This window comes from Megascapheus bottae, chromosome 26 (genome assembly GCF_031878675.1).
Source record: "Megascapheus bottae isolate mThoBot1 chromosome 26, mThoBot2.hap1, whole genome shotgun sequence".
In the NCBI taxonomy this organism is placed as follows: Eukaryota; Metazoa; Chordata; class Mammalia; order Rodentia; family Geomyidae; genus Megascapheus; species Megascapheus bottae.
This window is the reverse complement of record NC_143534.1, coordinates 20,864,862-20,886,292: the sequence shown is the minus strand read 5'-3', so window position 1 is coordinate 20,886,292 and position 21,431 is coordinate 20,864,862. Positions and strand designations below refer to the sequence as shown.

Below are 21,431 nucleotides of genomic sequence, written 5' to 3'. Positions count from 1 at the left end.
TGTAGAAGCTTATAGCCCAAGAATCGCATAGTGAGAGAGCCAAAGTGCAGCCAAGTATAAATCTCACAGCAAGCAAATACTTAAGTGGAACACTGACTCAAAAGCCTGCTTGTTCTTGCTACTTAAGTCTGGGCAGAAGGAAAAAGCACTTGTCATAATGCACGTGGCATTCTAAGACATCAACATGCTTAAAGTTTAATGTGGCATTGTTTCTAAGTATACCGACTTTTCCATTGGCTGCAGCTCAGCGGAAAGGAACTTTCAGACACCCCCTGAATTGCTTTTGGGAGGGATCTGGCCCTGGAGGGGAAAGGGGCTTGTGCAGTTCTGATATATGCAGTTCCTTGGAATAGAGCATGCCATTGAAAAATACCAGAAATATGGCTGCACTCCAGTCTGAATCTGTACTGATCTTGTTTGAATCATGACATTTTGGAGGTTTATAATTGGATATAATTGTGAAATTTCATTTGTTTCAATTTGCTTTTTAGTAGTTCTCCCCAGCTATACTTGATTTAGATGTGTATGAACCATGGCATGACATAGGTGCCTGTGTGTGTCTATGTGTGTATGTGTGTTCTTGTGTTTGTGTGCATGTATGTGTCCATACTCACATGCATGAGCAAATGCAAAACGTCTCTATAATGGCGTCTTTGACAATTGCCTCATACTTTTACTTGACTTTTTTCACTTACGGTTGGCGCTCCACCACTTGAGCTTGTCTCCACTTCCAGCTTTTTGCTGGTTAGTTGGAGATGGTGTCTCCCAAACTTTTTTTGTCCAGGTTGACTTCAAACAACAATCCCCAGGTGACAGCCTCCTGGGTAGCTAGGATTACAGATGTGAGCTACCAGCATCTGTTCTAACCAATTATTTTTTTAAATATATATATATATAATTTTTATTATAATTAATAGAAGGGTTACATTATATTTGCCAGATAGAAGGTGCATTACTTAACAATCATTCTCATGTTTTTGTCCCCATTTCTCTCCCCCTACCCCTTCCCCTCATCTTGTTTTCCCGCCTTCCCTATCCTATTTCAAAGAAACATATATACAATATATCAGATAACAAGGTAAGATACTGTAACCATATGAGATAACCAAGGGACAACAAAAGAGATGAGCGATAACATAGTACATTAAAAACAAGAGTCACAGCTTATATGGCTCTTGTTTCTATATCTTGGAGGTCCTTTCATTTAGCCTCATCCTATATGGTCTTATGTATCTAGGTTTTGTTCTATTGTAAACCTCTGCTAGGAGAGTCCAAAGTTTCTACTAATTATGACAAATGAGGGAAACCATTGAGCCTATGTTCCTTTGGGTCTGGCTTACTTCACTTACTATGATTTTTTCTAAGTCTTTCCATTTCCTAACAAATGGGGCGATGTCGTTCTTTCTGATGGCAGCATAGAATTCCATTGTGTATAAATACCACATCTTGTTGATCTAGTCATCAACTGAGGGGTATTTAGGTTGGTTCCATATCTTTTGCTCTGTTAAATAGTGCTACAGTGAACATCGTTGTGCTAGTGGTCTAACCGATTATCTTTTGTCACTATGTGGTTACTTATATGACTAAGATTTTATTCTTTATTTGATTTATAAGTATGTCATTATGACTGGAGGTTTTATGGGGACAAAAGTTCATGAAGCTGAGTGTAATATAGAGGTTGTATAAATACTAACATAAAGACAGAAAGGAATGGCATATTTTAGTCTGGCCATCTATGTGTTTATATTTGTGGAAGAGTTCTGATTCCTGGCTCCAAGGTTAATCAGAGCCAGCATCATGATAATCATATCCTCTTTAGGATTTGATCCTTATGTAATATTAATTTTTTGTACTTGGTTATTACTCACCTTTAAGAAGGCTGCTGTCCAAATGATAGGTATCTCAAACAAAATAATGTGCTTTTTAAAATAAAGCATTCCTGAACATGAAAATGTGGAACATATTCTGTGTGTTCTACCACCTGAGTCACAGCTCCATTTCCAGCATTTTTTTTAGTAGTTCACTGTATTATAAAAGAGTCTCAGGGGCCTTTCTACCTGGGCTGGTTTTGAACCCTGATCCTCTTATCTCAGTCTCCTGAGTAGCTAGGATTACAATTGTGAACCATCAGTGTCAGATATATATATATACACACACACACACATATATATATATATATGTTTAAATTTTTCCCAGTCTTGGGGCTTGGACTCAGGACCCTTGGGTTTTCTCAAGGCAAGAGCTATTTTACTTGAGCCACAACACCATTTCTGGCTTTTTCTCTGTATGTGGTACCAAGGAATCAAACCTGGGTCTTCATGCATGCTAGGCAAGCATTCTACCACTAGGCCAAACTCCTGGTCCCAAAATATTTTTTTGTTTTGTTTTGTTTTTTCCTCATTTTTTATTGTAATTAATAGAAGGGTTACATTATATTTACCAGATAGAAGGTGCATTACTTCACATATATTAATATCCTTTTTCATGTCTTGGTCCCCATTTCCCTCCCCCCACCCCTGCCCCTCATCTTGTTTTCCCCCCTTCCCTATCCAATATCAAATAACCAAGTACACATATATACAATATATCTGATAACCAGGTGAAATATTGTAACAATATGCCAAAATATTTTTAAATCTTCAAAATGATATTAAGATTCTTCTCCTTTTCTCCATCCCCCTTCTATTTTGGAATAACTACTTATCCAATGAAAAACTGTAATAGAAATGTGTTTTCCTTCCCTCTGTCATCTTACATGGTTTTCACGTAATGGATTTGTATGAATAATACAGAAGAACAGACCTAGATGTCTGATAGATTTTGGTTGATACAACTAGCTTTGGGATTATTGCATGAAAGAGCCAGCATCAGTGTTCTGGAAATGGGTAAAAGCAAACCTTAAGTCTCAAGTAGCATGTAGGAGTAGTTTTTCATGATGGAAAGTTGGCAGCTTGCATTCCGTATGTCAGTATAATTTAAAGTACCCTAAAATTTTTGTAGTCTGCCTATATAAAACATAGAGTATCACCTTGCCTTTAAGAAAGAAATATGGATTTCTTTATTGGAGATATTGTTTGCTCTTTTTCTGTTGAAGTATACACAAATTATGTGAGTTAAAAATTGACTTCTTAATTATACAAACATGAATGTACTTTAATAGGTGGTAGTTGTTTTATTTTATTTTATTTTATTTTTTTGTGCTAGTACTTGGGCTTGAAATTAGCGCCTAGGTACAGTTCCTTTAGCTTTTTCTCTCAAGACTGGCTCTGTGTCACTTGAACCACAGCTCTATTTCTGGCTTTTTTCTGCTTAAGTAGAGATAAGAGTCTCAGACATTTCTGCTAGAGCTGGCTTTGAACCATGATCCTCAGATCTCAAAGTCCTGCGTGGCTAGGATTACTGGTATGAGTCACTGGCTCACAATGATACAATGTAATTTAAATCCACCTTGTAAGAGCCTTCAGAAAAGATGAACAAGAAAACTTGTTTACATACCTTATTTTACAACAGAATATTTCAGTGCTATTATTATTTCCTTTCTTAGTTATCCAAGTATTCTAACCTAGCAGATTGAATAATAGTAATCTGATATTTTCTCTAATAAAATCCTTCTTGTAAAATTCCTGTTATGAGACATAAAAAGCAGAAATACAGCAAAAAACAGTATTTTTGAATTTGTTTTAACCAATTGTGACTATTTTGTGAATAAAATCTAACTGCAGATGATGAATGTCCATTAGAACAAGGCAGACAATGAGTAAAAGAATGTATTTGTGGCACATGATATTAATCCTTTAAGGTGAAAGTCTTCCATTTAGGAATAACTCATGGTTGGACTCTATAATAGAGCATTTCAAGTCAAGTATACTCTTTCCTTCTGTCATCTTTAATAAACATGTAGTATTTTTATTTAATTTTATTATAAAAGTGATGTACAGAGGGGATACAGTTACATAAGTAAGGTAGTAACTACATTTCTTGTCAAACATTGTTACCCAACTTCTCCCCCCCCCCAATTGTAAAGTTCATTTTCAACATAATGTCTTGTGACCATTGCTGTTGTATGTTGTATAAGTTCAGCCTTGGTCCTTTGTCTCACCATTTTGTTATTTCTCCTTGTCTTCCCCTAATCAGATAAGTGTATATACAGGGTACAGGGTACCAAAATTAAAAAAAAAAAAAAAAAAAAAACAGTGACTACCAGGGATAAACCAAAGGGGAAAAAAGAAATAACTTCACATAGTTTGAAAAACAAAAACTGAAAATAACTGAACTCTATATCTTGGAGTTCATTTCGATTAGCATCATTTTATATGGCCATATGTCTATAGCTATTGAATTATTGTGAGCCTCTGCTAGAACTATCCTAGACATATAATAATAATTACAAATGAGGAAAACCATGGAGCCTATATTTCTTTGGCTCTGGCTTGCTTCACTTAATATAATGTGGTATTTATTCACAGTGGAATTCTATGCTTCCGTCAGAAAGAGTGGCATTGCCTCACTGGTAAGAAATGGAAAGACTTGGAAAAAAACATTTAGTGTTTTCATACACAGAGTTAGTTCTGAAACAGAGTCTGCATGTGTTGCTCTAATTATGCTATGGGTAAAACGTTGCCAAACATTTTCTTGATGCTGGTGGGAAGTTGTGAAGAGAAACAGGTATTAAAAAAAATACCAATAAGAGATGGGTGCCTGAGGCTTATATTTGTAATGCTGAGATATGAGAATTGTGGTTCAAAGCCAGCATAGGCAGGAAAGTCCATGAGCCTCTTTATTTCCAATTAACCACCAAAGCCAGAAGTGGAGCTGTGGCTCAAGTGGTAGACTACCAGCCCAGAGTGAAAAAAAACAAAAAACAACACTAGAAGACAGAACCCAGACCTAGAGTTCAAGTCTCAGTACCAGCACATACAAACATAAAACCATAAGATTCTTTGTTCTCTGTGTTAAGTCAGCTTTCTGTTACTTTAACAACACGTGCGGTGGGAAGTTTTATTTGGGCTTGTGAGTTCACAGTGGAACAAAGATGTTCACATCAAGGCTAGGATTCAAAAAGGAGGAAGAGGAGACTTCCATTCTAGACCCAAGGCCATATCCCCAGGCCCTCCCACAACTAAGCTCCCTCTTAAAGGTTTCTTCCATTACTTGTAGTGTGACTGTGTGCCTTTAGAGGTTATTCCAGATTCAAACACCGTAATACATACTAACGCTGTGAGTTGGATTCTCGGGCTCAGGGTGTCTGTGAAACTAAGTGGTGAAGTTCACGCTTAATTTCCCTATAGTGAGATGGTTGAGATGTCTGTACTTGTTCAGTAAATTATGTTCTCTGCCTGATAGGGTAGCGCAGGATAGACTCTTCCAGTTTGCAAGGTTCTGATTTGGTCTTGGGAGGAGGGGGTGGTCTAGTGCCATGCACGTAAGAAAGAGTTGGCTCGGAGGTTGATCTGTGGTCATTGAACTGTTTTAGGGGACAATGCAGTAGGGGGAAGAGGTGTTTAGGAAGCAGCTATGTCTGTGCTCGTGTCAGTCGTCGTGCACCAGCCTAGACGGATATGTCGTTCCACTCGTCACAAGTATGTGCTTCACTTGTCCCGCTTAGCTTCTGCTGTGTACAGTTCATCGTCTTCTACTGGGAGGTCTTATAAGTCCCCAGTGTACACTGCAAATGTGTCTCTTTGTGTTCCTGGACTCTCCTCTGTCCTGCTTGTACTCCAGTGTTAAACATTTTGTGTTTCTGTTAGCATGGTTGGTGGCAGTTTGTATATATCATATAAATTATATATAATGTATATTACATTGTATATTGTATGATAAACATATATGATATTCATTATATATTATAAACTTTATATATAATGAAATATACATTAGTAGATATTAGTGCTTATCTTTCTTATGGGTTGGTTGCTGGTGTTTTTAAGTATTTTTGTTCTTTTTTGACATGGTTTATACCATATTACCACCATGAAACTGAGTTTTTAATCACGGGTTCAGTACTCAAATTATCATATTAGTTTAATCAAAAATATTTGCTATGTAATAGCAGACTGCATGAGATTTCACAGTGATCAGTCTTAAGCACTGTTTATTTTACTTCTAGCATGTGTAGATGTTTGGTTTGGCTAATCTATATCACATAATCTAATCTTTGTTTTCTGGTCACTTGTTTTGATATGTGTGAGTTTTTGGAAGTATTATAAATGTGTGTAAATGAACTTACTTTGTAAACCTGAAAACTAATAACTTCTCTTATTTGCTAATATTGGCCAAGCAGAACCAACGCAGTTAAAAGACCCATGGGTATTTGAAGAGTAAAAGTGAAGTGGTATATACTCTATATACTGTCTTTGAACCATTTTCTGATGGTCAGTCTAGCTTGGGAAGATAAATAAGCGGAGAGCTCTTCCCACCGTTTCCTTTCAATCTCTGGTGATCACATTGGGAAATCACTTCTACCATGTTTCAAGCTTCGGTTTTACTATATTGCCACTACTTTTTCTCACTCTTTATTCCTTGTTGGTCTTGACTGTTTCCCCCGCCCCTCCCCCAGCTATTGCCTTGGTTGAACTCAGAGTCTTGCACTTGTTGAGCTGGTTCTCTACCACTTGAGCCACATCCCCAATCTCAAACCTAACTTTTAGTTTTTATCCTATTGGTAACTTTAAAATGATTTAGGATTTTTAAATAAAGTAATATAATGAAAAACAGCCAGGGTTTTCCTGATTCATAGGTGTGTCTCATTAAATTGACCCTTGTTAGGATAGATATTGTTAACAGGAAATTTAGACATTTTATGGGCAGAATTTGTTGTTTATAAGAAAAGTTTTAAAAATCTTTGTATTGTATTTTATTATCGGGATAATATATAGGGGGTTACAGTTACATTCATCAGGTAGTGGATACATTACTTGTCGAACATTGTTTATCTTTTTTTAATGAATTTTTTCAATACCTTGAACAGCTTAATTTACAAGCAAAACCAATCTATGAAAAAATAAAATTATATGCAAGATATTATCACTGTTTTACTTTTTTTCATTTAATATTCATGAAGACTATTTTGTTCAGATAAAATTGATCTTATATTTATTTGGCCACTGCACATTCTACAAATGTATAGATAAGTTCTGTAAATAATAAGAAATTAGTATAACACCTACTAGAAAAAAATAGGGGGCCGGGACTTTGGCCTTGTGGTAGTGTGCTTGCCTAGCATGTACAATGACCCAGGTTTGATTCCTCAGTACCACATACATAGAAAAAGCTGAAAGTGGTGTTGTGGCTCAAATGGTAGAGCACTAGTCTTGAGGAAAAAAGCCCAAGGACAGTGCTCAGGCCCTGAGTTCAATCGCAGGACTGGCAAAAAAAATAGCATAAACTTGAGCAGACATTTGGAGAAAGGCATCTTTATGATTAATAAAACATTCCTATTCATTAGAGAAAAATAGAACTACAATCCAATACATACTTTACAGAGCAAGACTAAAGCAGAGACCAAAATTCTATTTATTTGTTGATTAACAATTTTGATATATTTAAAATGTGTTTATCTCTTTCCTTTGGCATTTCTAAGATGAGGAAATAATTGAGTGTGGTAGGTGAATTTTATTTTTATTTTCTTGGATACAACATCTTTAAATTTTAATTGTATTTTCTGCCCATCTAACCATTTCCTTTCTCATTTTCTTTGTGCTTCCCAGAGGAAATTAAAGGTACATGTATAAAAGTTTCCGGACATAGTCTAGTAATTTTATTTGGTACACGTAAGTTTAGGGTTATATTGCACATATCAAGCAGTTCATGAAAGATCTTTACTTACATCTTTACTTTCATTGTGACATTTCAGTCCAAGCACAGAGGTTGGAGTTTGGGGGCAGGCGGAGAGAAGAAACATCCCTTTTCTTTTGTTTTGCTTCATAGAGAAGAAATACAGAATATAAACAAATAACACATTGAATTTGTATCTGTGCCAGTAGTGCCAAACAAAAGTGAAGGAAGAAAACAGTGTTCTTCAATACGCTGATAAACTTGTTTCAGTTGCTAGAATGGAACCCACGTCCTCACCCATGTTAGACAAATGCCATCTCCCTGGCAACTGTTTGATTTCTGGGTACTCTGGGTTATTCTAGGCATGTACTTACGTGAATGTTAGAGGCCCCAAATGATAAAACACTCTATTACTTACATTCTTTTAAATGTATTTTATCTGTTCCTTCTAAAAAATGGAAATGGGAATATTATCTTTTTATTGCTTTCTGTCGTGGAATCACTACATATCTAGTAGGAAGGATGTATTTTTAATCTTAACCCCTTCATCTAATCCGATGAGGCAAAAATACATGCTATCTTTTACATCTTACCAAAGAGCCTGATTTCCAAAAGTAATTTTACTCTGGAAATCAAGTGCTACAACTTTCTTAACTGTGAAAGCTTAAATATTTCAGACAGGGTTTGAAAGTAATTTTGTTTTGGACTTGCATCAGAGAACCTCTGAAGAAGCTTAAAAAACAACTGCATGATGATTCCAAACATTAACACTTAAATATAAAACGAAGTGTTTTATGTTTAAGTTTGGCATTGTGAGGGCTGTTCTTTGCTATGCTTCACACAGTTGTTTTGAGTGATTTATTTTTTGCATCTGTGGCTGGGCTTCTAACCATTCTGCTTTGTTTCTTGGCTTTTGTTCTGAATGCTTTTGGCTCTCACCCAGAGGATTCTGAGTATGCTGCTAACCACAGTGGAACCTATATAGGTGAGCAATGGTCTTGGAAGAGGATACTTTTCTTTCTGTTGCTTTCTTCAAAGTCATTGTTTTATCTAAATTAGGATATTTGTGTAGCATGCTCTTATCTTCAGAGGGGACAGCTTGTACCTCTGTATGACACAGGCTCAGTGGGCTAACCCAAAGGCCATCTTCATGTGCTTTGATTTAGACAGCATACTTTTCAATCTTTGTATGTTTTTTGTTGGAAGATGGAAAGGCATTCTCTCTGTGCTAAATAACTTTATTCAACTAACTATGGTTTTGTTTTTCTAAATGAATGGTTTAATGTGAATTGGTCAAAGCTTCTGAATGACTTTTTGATTCTTAATGTGAGTTTTAGTTAATATTTTCTTATAATTTGCTACTTCCACGTTGCCCAAATAACTAACATTCAGCCCCAGATACAATTTAGGCCTTAGGATCAACTCTTCAATTTCTATTGGAAGGAAAGAAGTGTAGATAGGAGATGCCAAAGGCTGTTAAGAATAAAAGCAGAGATATCTGGAGCTCACTGGATGATGGTCGGCTCCCTGGTTTTTCTGGTCTGGGTCAACTTGGTGACTTTCCATTCTAGGGTGTTGGCTAGTGTCTGGCGGGGTTTAGGGGAGTTAGATGAATTTGTTTCTATATCCCATGGTGTTTTACCCTCCAGTAAGCTGTGAATACAGGGGCTTCAGAGTTCCAGACTGCAAGAAGATAAACCAGTTTCTAGTCTTTGAATGCTATTGACATCATGTAAGTCTTTTGGCCAAGTCAGAGTCAATATAGGAGGAGGTTACCTGAGAGATGGTGTACAGAAGGGGTGCCCAAAATGCACAGCCATTAGGGCATAATTCTGCTGCTCCCCTAAATCTAAGTGGGGATTCTGTTCTGTGGATCAAATGTTGATGGCATTGCTTGTGCAATATGCTACCTATATGTTGCATATCATGCTGTAATTCAGAGAAAGTGGTGCTCTCTAGCCTGTATAGACTGAGTCAACTTAGAAGACTAGGCATCAGAGCTAGTACCACAGTCACTGATAATTCTAGTCCACAGTGGGGAGATAGGTGAATGCAGCTCTGTGCAAAGAGGGTGAATGTCACAGAGCATAAGGCATATTTAAGTTTGGGTGATAGGGAGATGATAGGGCTAGAAGTGTGTTTTGATGGCTTGATAATGGCAGATCTTATGCAGCAGGCTAAGTAATCTTACACAATAATCTAACTAATTAAGCTTTTTCCTGATTTTTCATTCAACATCACTCTTGATGTACAGAATTGTACAGAATATTTTTTTGTCTTTATCTCTTTTAGCATTTAAGGATTTTATGAAATAAATGTGATTGGTAGATAGGATTTAAATGCAAAAGTGAATAAGTGATCAGCATTGGGGCATGGTGGCTCACACCTATAATCCTAGCCACTCAGAAAGCTGAGATCTGAGAATTACTGTTGAAAACTTGGCTGGGCAGAAGAACCTATGGGTAAATAACAGTAACCAACAGGGTGTCAGAAAAATGAGGCCATCTGTTGCTTAAGAACTGAAAGTAGTATAAATACATTGTTTTTATCAGATTGTATTGTAGGATTTTTTTTCCCTATCTGGCTGGCTTTTGAATTTGCACACCTGGTTCTACAGTATAGCTGTTGGCCCTACACAGCTTCTGGTCTTAGAAACAGTAGTTTTCTTCCTGTACATTATGGTGGCAAACAGGAAAAATGTGAACAAGATAATTTAATATATGCGTGTCGGCTTTCTGTCACTCTAACAAATATAGAGATAATAAGAGAAAAAGTTTGTCTGGGCTGTGATGGCTGTGTGTAGAAAATCCATTCACCTCATGCTCAATACTGAAAGAAAGAGGAAAAGATCAGGATCCCTTTAGAGTGCATATTCCAAACTTTCTCCCTGTTAGCTTCATATCCTCAGGAGCTGTCTTTCAATAGAGCTATTCTGAGGGACGCTTTAGAAGACAATCCAGTTCCAAACTGCACCATGCATCCTTTCTTCCTGTTATAACCAACTTGATGCCTAAAATTAATCAGCACTTCATTCCATAATACTTTTTGTATGTGTGCTAGTTCTGGGGGTAGGGCCTTGAACTCTTGAGTCTGGGCACTGTCCCTGAATTTCTTTTGCTCAAGGATATGACATTCTGGTCTCCCCCAACCCCCACCTCTCTCTCAACTTTTCTACCCAAGCTGGTTTCCAACTGTAGTCTTAAGATTTCAGCTTCCGGAATAACTAGAGTGAGTTACTAGTCCCAGGTTCCCATAATGTTTTTAAGGATTGTTTCATTGAAGGAAAAAAATATTCCCCACTGGTGACTTAATGTTTCCCACATCAACTATTTTTCTTACTAAAATGAGAGATTTAAATGGTACAAGTTGAGCCAGTTTCTAGCTACCCCAGAGGCTGAGATCTGAGGATTGTGGTTCAGAGCTAGCCTGGGCAAGAAAATCCCTAAGACTCATCTCCAATTAACCAGCAAAAATTCAGAAGTGGAGGTATGACTAAAATGGTAGAATACCAGCCTTGAACAAAAAACTAAATAATTGTGCCCCAGCTCTTCCAGCCCCAGTACCTGTAGTAACGTAATTAATGATTAATTCCACAAGACAACAAAATGGAAGAGGACTGCCCATGATGACCCATTTAGCACATGTCATGTAGAGCAGCATGGTACCCTGGGATGCATCCAGCTCCAACAGATTCTGCCTTAGGTACATTTTAGTCCCATGATTTTGAAAAACATCTGCATACACAGGACAGTCTTAAGCCTCTCGTACACACATGCCATGCTTATCTGCTACGACAGTTCTGGAAAACAACTAAGAAATTCGGCCTCATGAGGCAATCTTGTAAGAATTAGTGAAAAGAATTTTTCAAGCTGTTGCCTACTCTAGGACCTAAGTTTTGCTGGTTACCCACTTCTGTGCCTCTTGTCTCTTCAGAAAAGGAAAAATAAAAGTGCCCTAGCCTCCAGTCAGAATATCCTTAGATAATACTCCTAGAATCTTCCCTAGGATCTTCTGTACAGCCACAACCAAGATGGAGCCCACAACTCAGAGAAGATACTTTATTATGTTCAGTTTCTTTGAAGTGCCTTAAGTCAAGTCCTAAATAGCATCTAAATTACTTTTAACTCTTAAAATATTATATTTCTGAAAATCAAATTGATCTAAGGTGACAACTTTTGAAAGAGATACCATTATAGCATACTGTTCATATGGTGATACTCAAATCATAATATATGAATTTTTGTAACAATGGTACATGGAAACTATATTTAATAAGGCTTCACTAATAATGAGAAATAATTCATACTTATGTATAGCAAAGCTAACTTCTTACCAGTTAGCTTATTTTTCCATCCCCCCAAAAAAGAAGACTTGGCTGTTTTACTAGATAAAGCATTTATAATAACATGAACATACATTGGTCATATTCTGTAAATATATTTTTAAAAATTTCAGCTGTGTTTATTTATTGGAGATGTTTAACATCAGACAGCAAGGAAACACATTTTAATCTGTAAATCCTCAAAGCAGAGTATTCCTACTCATACATATGAAATCTTGCATTAAATCAAAATGTCTGAATCTTTTTTTCTCATAGGAAAGATGGCTAATAGTGTAATGTATTATATTTGAAAAAATCAGAAGAAATAAAACACAAAAATCATAATTTGGCTCAGTTGGCAATCATCTTTAACAATCAGACTAATAAAGTAAAATGAAGGAAGAGTGCAGTTTAGAACAGCTAACTTTGAAAAATGCAAAGATCTACGTACATGGGGCCGAGAGTGTGGCCTAGTGGTAGAGTGTCTGCCTAGCACACATGAAGACCTGGGTTCAATTCCTCAGTACCACATACAGAGAAAAAAGCTAGAAATGATGCTGTGACTCAACTGGTGGAGCTCTGACCTTGAGTAAGCCCAAAACAGTGCTCAGGCCCTGAGTTCAAGCCACAGAACTGGAGGGAAAAAAAAATCTACCTACATTAGGAATGTATAACAGTCTTTAAGTATTTTAGAATATTTAAGTAACTATAATTTCAAAGACTATCCCTTTTCTGTAGTATTAACCAGAGGAAATTGTCTCTTTTAAAGTTGAAGTCAAGATCTGGCTTTATATAAAAGTCATCCTTTATAAGATATATGGAATGAAACACATGTACATATTTATATATATGAATTATTAGGATCAATTCCTGTCTCATAGGCTCTTGAATTTGGCGTGGTGAATGGTATGGAAATTCATGTGCTTTTAGTGTACATGTTTGTTTTGACTTGCACAATGTAATTGCTGGAAGTAGAAATGTGGCTCAAGTAGGAAAGCTCCTGCCTTGAGCAGGAAAAGTCAAAATGAGAGCATGAAGCCCTGAGTTCAAGCCCCATTACCAGCACTCACTCACACACAAAAATACAATTGCTTTTCAATAATGAAACAGCTTTTACGATTCTCTCTCTCTCTCTCTCTCTCTCTCTCTCTCTCTCTCTCTCTCTCTCTCTCTCTCTTTCTCTTTTGCATAACAAAACAGTTCATAGCATTGGTAAAACAGAATTGTTTTCCACTGGTTAATACATTATAAAAAATCTTGTTATAATCAACTCACTAAGTACTGCTTATCAAGCATCTGTTTTCTAACATACTTCCTTGAAGAAGTTTCCTGAAAAATCAATTTTTCTCCACGTCTGGCCTTGCTGGAGTGTTTCATGCATTCCTGAAAAACAAGATCAGTTTTGCAACTTATGGATACTAAGACTGTTTTATCTATTTAATTCATGTTCAGCCTAAAGTTAAACAACAACAAAAATTTCAGTGCCTGCTTCCTGTGACTTCTTTTGCATTATTATTAACCACCTCTGTTGCCCTGTTTTCCCTAAGGTTATTTTTTTTTCTTTACTTTCTCCACTGAACCTCAGCAAGCCTCAATAAATATTTCTCTTTAGGATCCAGTCACTTAGTAAGATAGATAATCACAGCTATACCTAAATATACTGCCTGAATATTTTTCAAAAATCTAGAATGTTTACCAAGAGAGTATTAGAAACATTTTTCCAAAAGTGGTGTAAGTTCTTTGTTGAATAAAATACAGCACTATATAATCTCGACAAGTCTGGAATAGTACTTGAAATAGCTTTCTGACCAAAAGAAACTGTTTCTGTTTGGAGAATTCTAGGTTGCATGCGTGGACTCAGTATGAAAAAAAAAATTTTAGTCCAGTTTCCACCACAACCCCCACCCCATTCAGAATTGTGTTTTATGTAATTTTGTCTGTGCATATGAATATTCTTATTTTTTAAAAGCATAAAACAAGAATTCATTTTCTTAATAGCTGCCGGAAGAAAACTAAATTCTTGTACTGTTTTTCTGTTGTGTTGCCGCTTTGCTATGCCTTAAAATTAAATCGTACAAAAGTAAATTGTCATATAATTTTTCCATATAATTTTTATTGTAATTAAAAGGTTACATTATATTTACCAGACAGAGGTGCATTACTTCACAAACATTGATACCTTTTCTCATGTTTTGGTCCCCATTTCCCTCCCCTTACCCCAAGGATAAGGAAAAATTTTTAAAGATATATATTACTAATTTTTTTCTTGGAAATTTAGTGTTAGTGTGAGCTGAGTTAAATGATTCACAGGGTGTTTAAAGGCCTGATCGTTTATTTTTTTTCTTAGAGAGGAACCTGAGCCTGGATTCTCCACATACAAATTCTCTTTCCATTTGTTCAAAGCCTGTCCTTCCTTTGTACAAAATTAGCATATTTATCGCTAGTTACTAGAATTATGATGCTGTTTCTTTGGTAATTTCTTTTCCAACGTCGAGTGTTTTTCTGTTTCCCTAAGGTACACAAATTAGTTTTAGCACTATCTTCTCAGGTTAAATCTCCTCGATTTTTACCTATCCCTTCAAGCATTTTTTTTATTATCCTGCATTATCTATTTGATGACTAATACATTATGGAACCTTTTTTTTCAGTAGCATTTTGTATTAAAATTATGTTACCTCAAGATTTTAATATTTGTGATAATTTCCATCATTATAACAGCATTGGCATTGTATTAAAATGCTATAGTGATAGAAATATTTGCTGATTTTATTGTCCAGAAGCTAGCCTGAACATTATATAGTAGTAATTTCCAGCTGTTTAGTTTTTATTAATGTCGTATTTTTAAAATTCTCTTTTAAGTAATTGTACAGTGTCAGTTTGTGAATGGGTAGCATTTTCATCATTGTCAGTGCATCTCTCATTTCCTCTCACCTCTTAAAAAGATCCTTTATAGTAAATTTTTATCTTTTTTGTAATAAGGATATTTGCCTGGTCGATTGTTAACTAAATTTTAATCAAATAGTTAATTGCTATTTAAATATTTTTCTAGTTCCGATTTTTAGGATGCAGTAAATAATTTTCATGCAACGTTTTTTTGTCAGTCCTTCCAATTAGAAAAACAAAGAAACCCACTGGGATCTGCATTTTAAAATAGTTTAAAAAGAAGAAAAAAGAACTAAAATGTTTTACTCTCATATTGTCCTAAGAAGTTAAGTGGTTTAATTCAATGTGTCTGCATCATATAAAAATCTTTTTTTTAACTAGAAAATTTAGAGTGAATTCTTCCATAACTCCCTTGTTCTTGAGGTGCCTCTGACCTGTATTTGCTCTGTCATGATGCAAGAAAATTTTACTCAGACTTCTTTCCCAATACTATAAACATCTATGAAACTTAAACATACTAAAATCTTGTTTAAACATTAGCGATGCATAATATCTGATGTTATTAAGCCAGGTTGGTTTATATAAAAGAAATGTAATCAAATATTGAAACTGTCCCCTCTAAAACATTTTAGGTGGTGATATAATGGCTTAGTGTTTATTTTCTCTGAGTTACAGAAAGCCAAGGTCTTTCCTGTGCTCACTCCTGTGATTCTTGAGGCTCTCATGGTGGCGATGTTTGCTTTGTTTAGGGCCTTTGGTATTCCTGCTGTTTGTTAATTAAATAATTATGCTTTTAATAAAAATGCCTTGAAGATCACAGTATCAGGATAGTTTCTAGTTAATTGTATATTACATTGTATTGTATATTTCTAGATCCTTGTATTGATATTAAAGTTATTATTTGTGGAAGAAAAAGAATATGATTATTTGTGATTTTTATTTGATGGCTGGGAATGTGGCCTAGTGGTAGAGTGCTTGCCTAGCATGCACGAAGCCCTGTGTTCAATCTTTGGTGTACCTACACAGAAAACGCTAAAATTGGTGCTGTGGTTCAAGTGGTAGAGCGCTAGCCTTGAGAAAGCTCAAGGACAGTGCCCAGGCCCTGAGTTCAAGCCCCAGGACTGGTAAAAAGAAATAGTAATAAGATTTCATATCAGTTTTATTAGTTTTCAAAGCAAACTAACCTTCTCTCTTCCCTCCCTCCCTCCCTTTCTTCTTTCCCTTTGCAGGTGAGATTTCTGGTTTTCTATCTTTTTCTTATAGCATATTCTAATTTATATAGTTTTCTGTTGTTTTTTACTTTCTTTTCTTTCTATTTGAATTTATTAGTGGCACAAATGTGGAAAACTTGACTAATTACTTAATCCCTTCTGTGGAATATATTTTGTGTCTTATGTTAACCACATGAGTATATTTACCTATGCTGGATTTTGTTTTGTTGTTCATTCATTATGAACTCTGGGTTTTACTCTTCCTACCTAATACAACTACTGGTTTTTAAGCATTGCTTTCTATATTCATGTATCCATACCTTTTTTTCTATGAACGAAACATCATAAAACTCGTAGTGTTAACTATTGTATCCCATCCAACTTTTCTGTTTATTATTGTATCAATATACTTTAATGGTGCCATATACATTTATAACTTTAATAGTTTTACAGTAATCTCATTTTAAAAGAAGTTTCATAATTATAATTTAAGTATTTCCATAGTTTTTGTACCTTGGTTGCTTCCAAGATGTTTTTTTTTTAGGGGGGAGGGCGTGCGGCAGTTCTGGGCCTTCAGCTCAGGACCTGAGCATTGCCCTTGGGCCTTCTCAAAGCTAGAGTTCTACCATTTGAGCCACAGCACCACTTCCAGCTTTTTTCTATGTATATGTTACCAAAGAATCAAACCTGGGTCTTTATGCATGCTAGGCAAGCACTCTACCACTAGGCCAATCTCCTGGCCCCTGGTACATGACTCTTAAATTGTATTTGCAAACAATAGACTCAGTTTTCTCTATATGGTCTACAACGGTAATGTAATGAAATTGTTTTGAAAAATCACCAACTCATCACTATTCAAGTTTGTTATTTTAAGAAAAAATTAACTCAAACCATTAGAGCTTACAAATATCTAGTTTCTATTTGTGATCCTATTCGATAAGAGAACCTGAATTGCAAGGATTTGAGAATAATGTTTGCGTTCCCATCCTTTCCTCTCCTCTTTCCTTCCCTCTCCTCCCTTTCCCTCCACTCATCTTCTTCCTGCCAGTATTGACATTCATTTTCTTTTGTGGTGCCACAAATGGTGCTTTTTGCTCAGTGCTGTTGCTCTGCCATTTGGGGCATGCCTTCGCTTCACTTCTGGCTTTCTGCCAGCTAATTGGAGATAAGAGTCCCACAAACTTTTTCTGTTCAATCTGTCCTTTTTTTTAAAATTATTTTGTTGAAAAGGTGTTGTACAGAGGGTTACAGTTGCATAAGTAAGATAATGAGTGCATTTCTTGTCAAACATTGTTACCTACTCCTTCGATTTTCTCCCACTATCACTCCCCCCCCCCACAACATCCCCATGGTGATATAATAATCTGATACTTCAGTGCAGATATATCAATATAAAGTACTAAAAATATTATTCAATATTTCTGGGACCTTTGGTTCATTTAGAAAAATATAAAGTGGCAGCCATACTGCAAAGGCTTGAACTCATAATTATACCTGCATCATTCTAGAAGACATAAATAAAGCCTTATGTGTAAAGCCATGAAACCCATTTTTTTTTTAGTTTTTATTTATTTTTTTATTGTATTTAATAAAAGGGTAACATGATATTTGCCAGATAGAAGGTGCATTAATTCACATACATTGATACCCTTCCACATGTCTTGGTCCTATTACCCTCCCCCCCACCCTTTTTTGGTTTTCCCCCCCTTCCCTGTCCAATTTCAAGTAACCAAATACAAATGTATCCAATATATCAGATAACAAAGTGAGATGTTGTGTCAATATGAGATAACAAAGGAACAGCAAAAGAGATGAGATAACATAGCACATTAAGGACAGCAATCATTCATTATATGGCTTTTGTTTCAATATCCTAGAGGTCCATTCCATGAAACCCATTTTTAAAGTTTAAACATACTTAAGTATTATCTAATCAGCCCTAAGTATAAGAAAGCTACTACAACAATAGAAGAAATCAAAAGTGAGGGAAGTTAGACATTCAAACTTTTAAACTTCTTCACAGTTGATTTAAAGCTAAAAGGAAAATGAGGTACTTAGGGCAAACAGCTCATGACTTAATAAACACAGAAGTATATTGGATTTATGAAGGTCCTAATCGAAATATGTTTGTGTATGGTTGAATACAGTAACAGGAGAAATAGACGTGCAAATACAACTTATACAACTGCATACCCACTTGAAAAACAATGATATACAACTTTTTACTTGTGACATCACTATGTTAAAGAAGTGATTTGGAATACTTAGCCCAGTGCCAGCGGCTCACATCTACTCAGGAGGTTGAGGATCCTGGCTTGAAGCCAGCCTGGGCCAGGAAAGTCCTTGAAACTCTTATCTCCAATAATCATGACAAAGAAAGAAATGAAGGTAAAGCTTAGATGGAGTGCCAATCTAGAGTGAAAAAAGCTGAATGAGAACAGAGGCCCTCAGAGCCTTAGTACCAGCAACTTAGCCCCTCTCCACACCCAAACCCCCAAAACACACAATGCCCTTTTGAAACAATGATGTCCTGAACAGTTTGAAGATAGACATTTATAACAGGTGGGGGAAGCATTGAACAGGATCAGTCTAGCCTCCTGCATTTGTCCTAATGAACTTCTCAGTGATTTGAATAAGTACGCATAGGAAAATAGACTTTAGTCTATTTCCAATTAAAAACAGCTTCAAGGGGTCCCTTTGCAGTTAAAATGTGTACTTTCAGCTAAGTTTGGCCAACCATGGGGCATGAACTCAGGGCCTGAGCACTATCCTTGGGTTTTCTCAAGGCTGGAGCTCTACCACTTGAGCCACAGCACCACTTCTGGCTTTTTCTATGTATGGAGTACTGAGGAATCAAACCTGGGTCTTCGTGCATGCTAGGCAAGCACTCTACCACTAGGCCAAACTCCCAGCCCCTTCTTTAATTCTTTTAAAAAATGTTTTATTTTACTCTTTGTTTCCCTCCCTCCCTCTCTCCCTTTCTTCCCATCTGCTACCCTCTTTCCTTTTCCTCCCTCTTTCTCTCCCTCCCTCCCTTCCTCCCTTCTCTCCCTCACTTCGTCTTTCCTTTTTCCCTTTTCCTCCATCTCTCTATTGCTTCCTTCTTTCCTTCCTTAATGGCATTATACTCTGAATTATAACTCCAAACCCAGGTCTCTGTTTATTATTTTTGTTTACTTATTTGCAGTAGAAGGATATGTTTATTCATAAATGAGAGGTCACTGTTGCCTACATGGACTGTGGTCGTCCATCCACACTTTGAGAAATGATGAAAAAAAAGAATTAAGTCCATTATTGCTTCCTTCACAGGAGGACAAACCCACTTATGCAGAGATGATTCCCTTGCAGAGCAGAGATGATAGCAGAGAGGCCTGCTCAGAAATGAGTAGGATGGAAAAGACTAATGGGACTTCAGTGGAAACATAGCCACGTGCCAGTAGAGTAATTCAAGGCCAGTCTAGGCAAAAGGGTCTTGAAATCCCATCTCAACCTATAACTGGATACAGTGGGGGCATACCTATTGCTATAACTACAGTGGGTGAGTTCCTTTTTAGTAAGTAAATCAAGTAAAACCAGAAGGCAAGAAAATATTAACCCTCTTTTCCTGCCAGGATTTAGTCTTGGTAAAGCATAGTCTTAAGAATGTGCCCTGACAATATAACGTACTGTTTTCCTTCAGTTTGAAAATTACTAATCTTTTACTGTCAAATTATAGGTATACTGTCACCTTTGAGTACTCAGGACAGAGTTCAGGAAATATCAGGGGTTTTTTGTTGTTTTGGTTTTAGTTTTTGTCTGAAAAATAACCACAAAGAGTATGGATTTTTATATCTTTTGTTTTGTCCTTTGTTTTTGTCATGGTATTGGCTTTATTTTCCTATGCTGTGTGTACATATATGTGTGTGTTTTGTGATTGTATGTGTGTAGAGCTGTGTGTATATGTGCATATGTGTGTGTGTATAAGATGTGGTATATAAACACAGCACTCATGTATGTAGAGGAAAACATAGTAAAGATGGAAGGGAAAGATGATCTTTTACCTTGGTGACAAAAATAAAATGCATTCATTCCTAGAGAAAAGGTGACACAGGTATAGTAGTAGATTTTTCTGTTGCTTTTTTTAAACTTACATTTTTCATTAGGTTGTGTGTCTGAACTGGGGCTCTCCCTTAGCTTGTTCACTCAAGTCTGGTGTTTCACCACTTGAGCCACATTTCCACTTTGTTTTGGGTAGGAAACTGAAGATAAGAGTCTCTCCGACTTGTCTGACTATTGACTATGATCCTAGGATTCCAAGCATGAACCACCAACACCCAGCTTTAATTTCATAAACCAGGGATTTGGTATCTGCAGAAGTAGTTTCACCCAGCTAGCCTCTGAACTCTGTGTAGTCTTTTCACATGAGAAAAAAGGGGAAAATGCACACACAATCTCATTTAACTAATTCCTCTTAAATTACCATATAAATGAGATTGTGTGTACATTTTTCCCCCTTTTGCCACTGGCACTTGTGTCACTGTTGTGAATATAATCGGATCCAAATTGGAAGCATTTCTTAAGTTTGGTTTATGTGTTTTCTGGTGCCGGGGATGGAAGCCAGGTCTTTGAACTCATTCTACTGAGCTGCATCCTTAACACAACCTTGAAGGGTCTTTTTGGGAGTTTTAATGTTTAGCTATTACTAAAGCATATGTATTATTTATTTGCAGCTGGCTTTAGAAGAAGTTTCCGTCTTAGCAGAAAAGATAAGAAAACGAACAAATCCATGTATGAGTGCAAGAAGAGTGATCAGTATGATACAGCTGATGTGCCCACATATGAAGAAGTGACACCATATCAGCGACAGATGAATGACAAATACAGGCTGGTTGTTTTGGTTGGTAAGTTTGTGATGTTTGTGATTTTGAGGATGTAAGTGATATAGTAAGAATTTAACTATGAAGCGCATTGTAGCTGAATTTTCAAACTAAAAATTCTCCCATCTTGAATTTTCTGCTTAGTCTTGAGAGACTTTTGTGTGTCTGTGCCGCTAGTGGAGCTTGAACTTAGAGTCCAAGTTCAAGGCTAGCACTCTCCCACTTAAGCCACACCTCCACTTCCTGCTTTTGCTGGTTAATTGGAAATAAAGAGTCTCAGAGTATTCAGTGTTCCCCATGACAATTTGTTTTATTAAGTCCAGAATTGAGAATAAGGGAATGGGTATGTTGATGGGCGGGTAAAGACTTTGAGGTGATGACCCAGAT

General features: G+C 36.3%; 1 protein-coding gene across 3 annotated transcripts in view; it reads left to right on the top strand.

The window, feature by feature from the left end:
* Mpp7 (MAGUK p55 scaffold protein 7) overlaps nt 1–21,431 on the top strand; it is a 188,184-nt gene that overhangs the window by 121,396 nt on the left and 45,357 nt on the right. For all 3 annotated transcript variants that reach the window (XM_090319105.1, XM_090319103.1, XM_090319102.1), the window contains exon 12: nt 20,898–21,068. In XM_090319105.1, the coding sequence (XP_090175231.1) occupies nt 20,898–21,068 (171 nt within the window). The remainder of the gene's footprint in view (nt 1–20,897; nt 21,069–21,431) is intronic.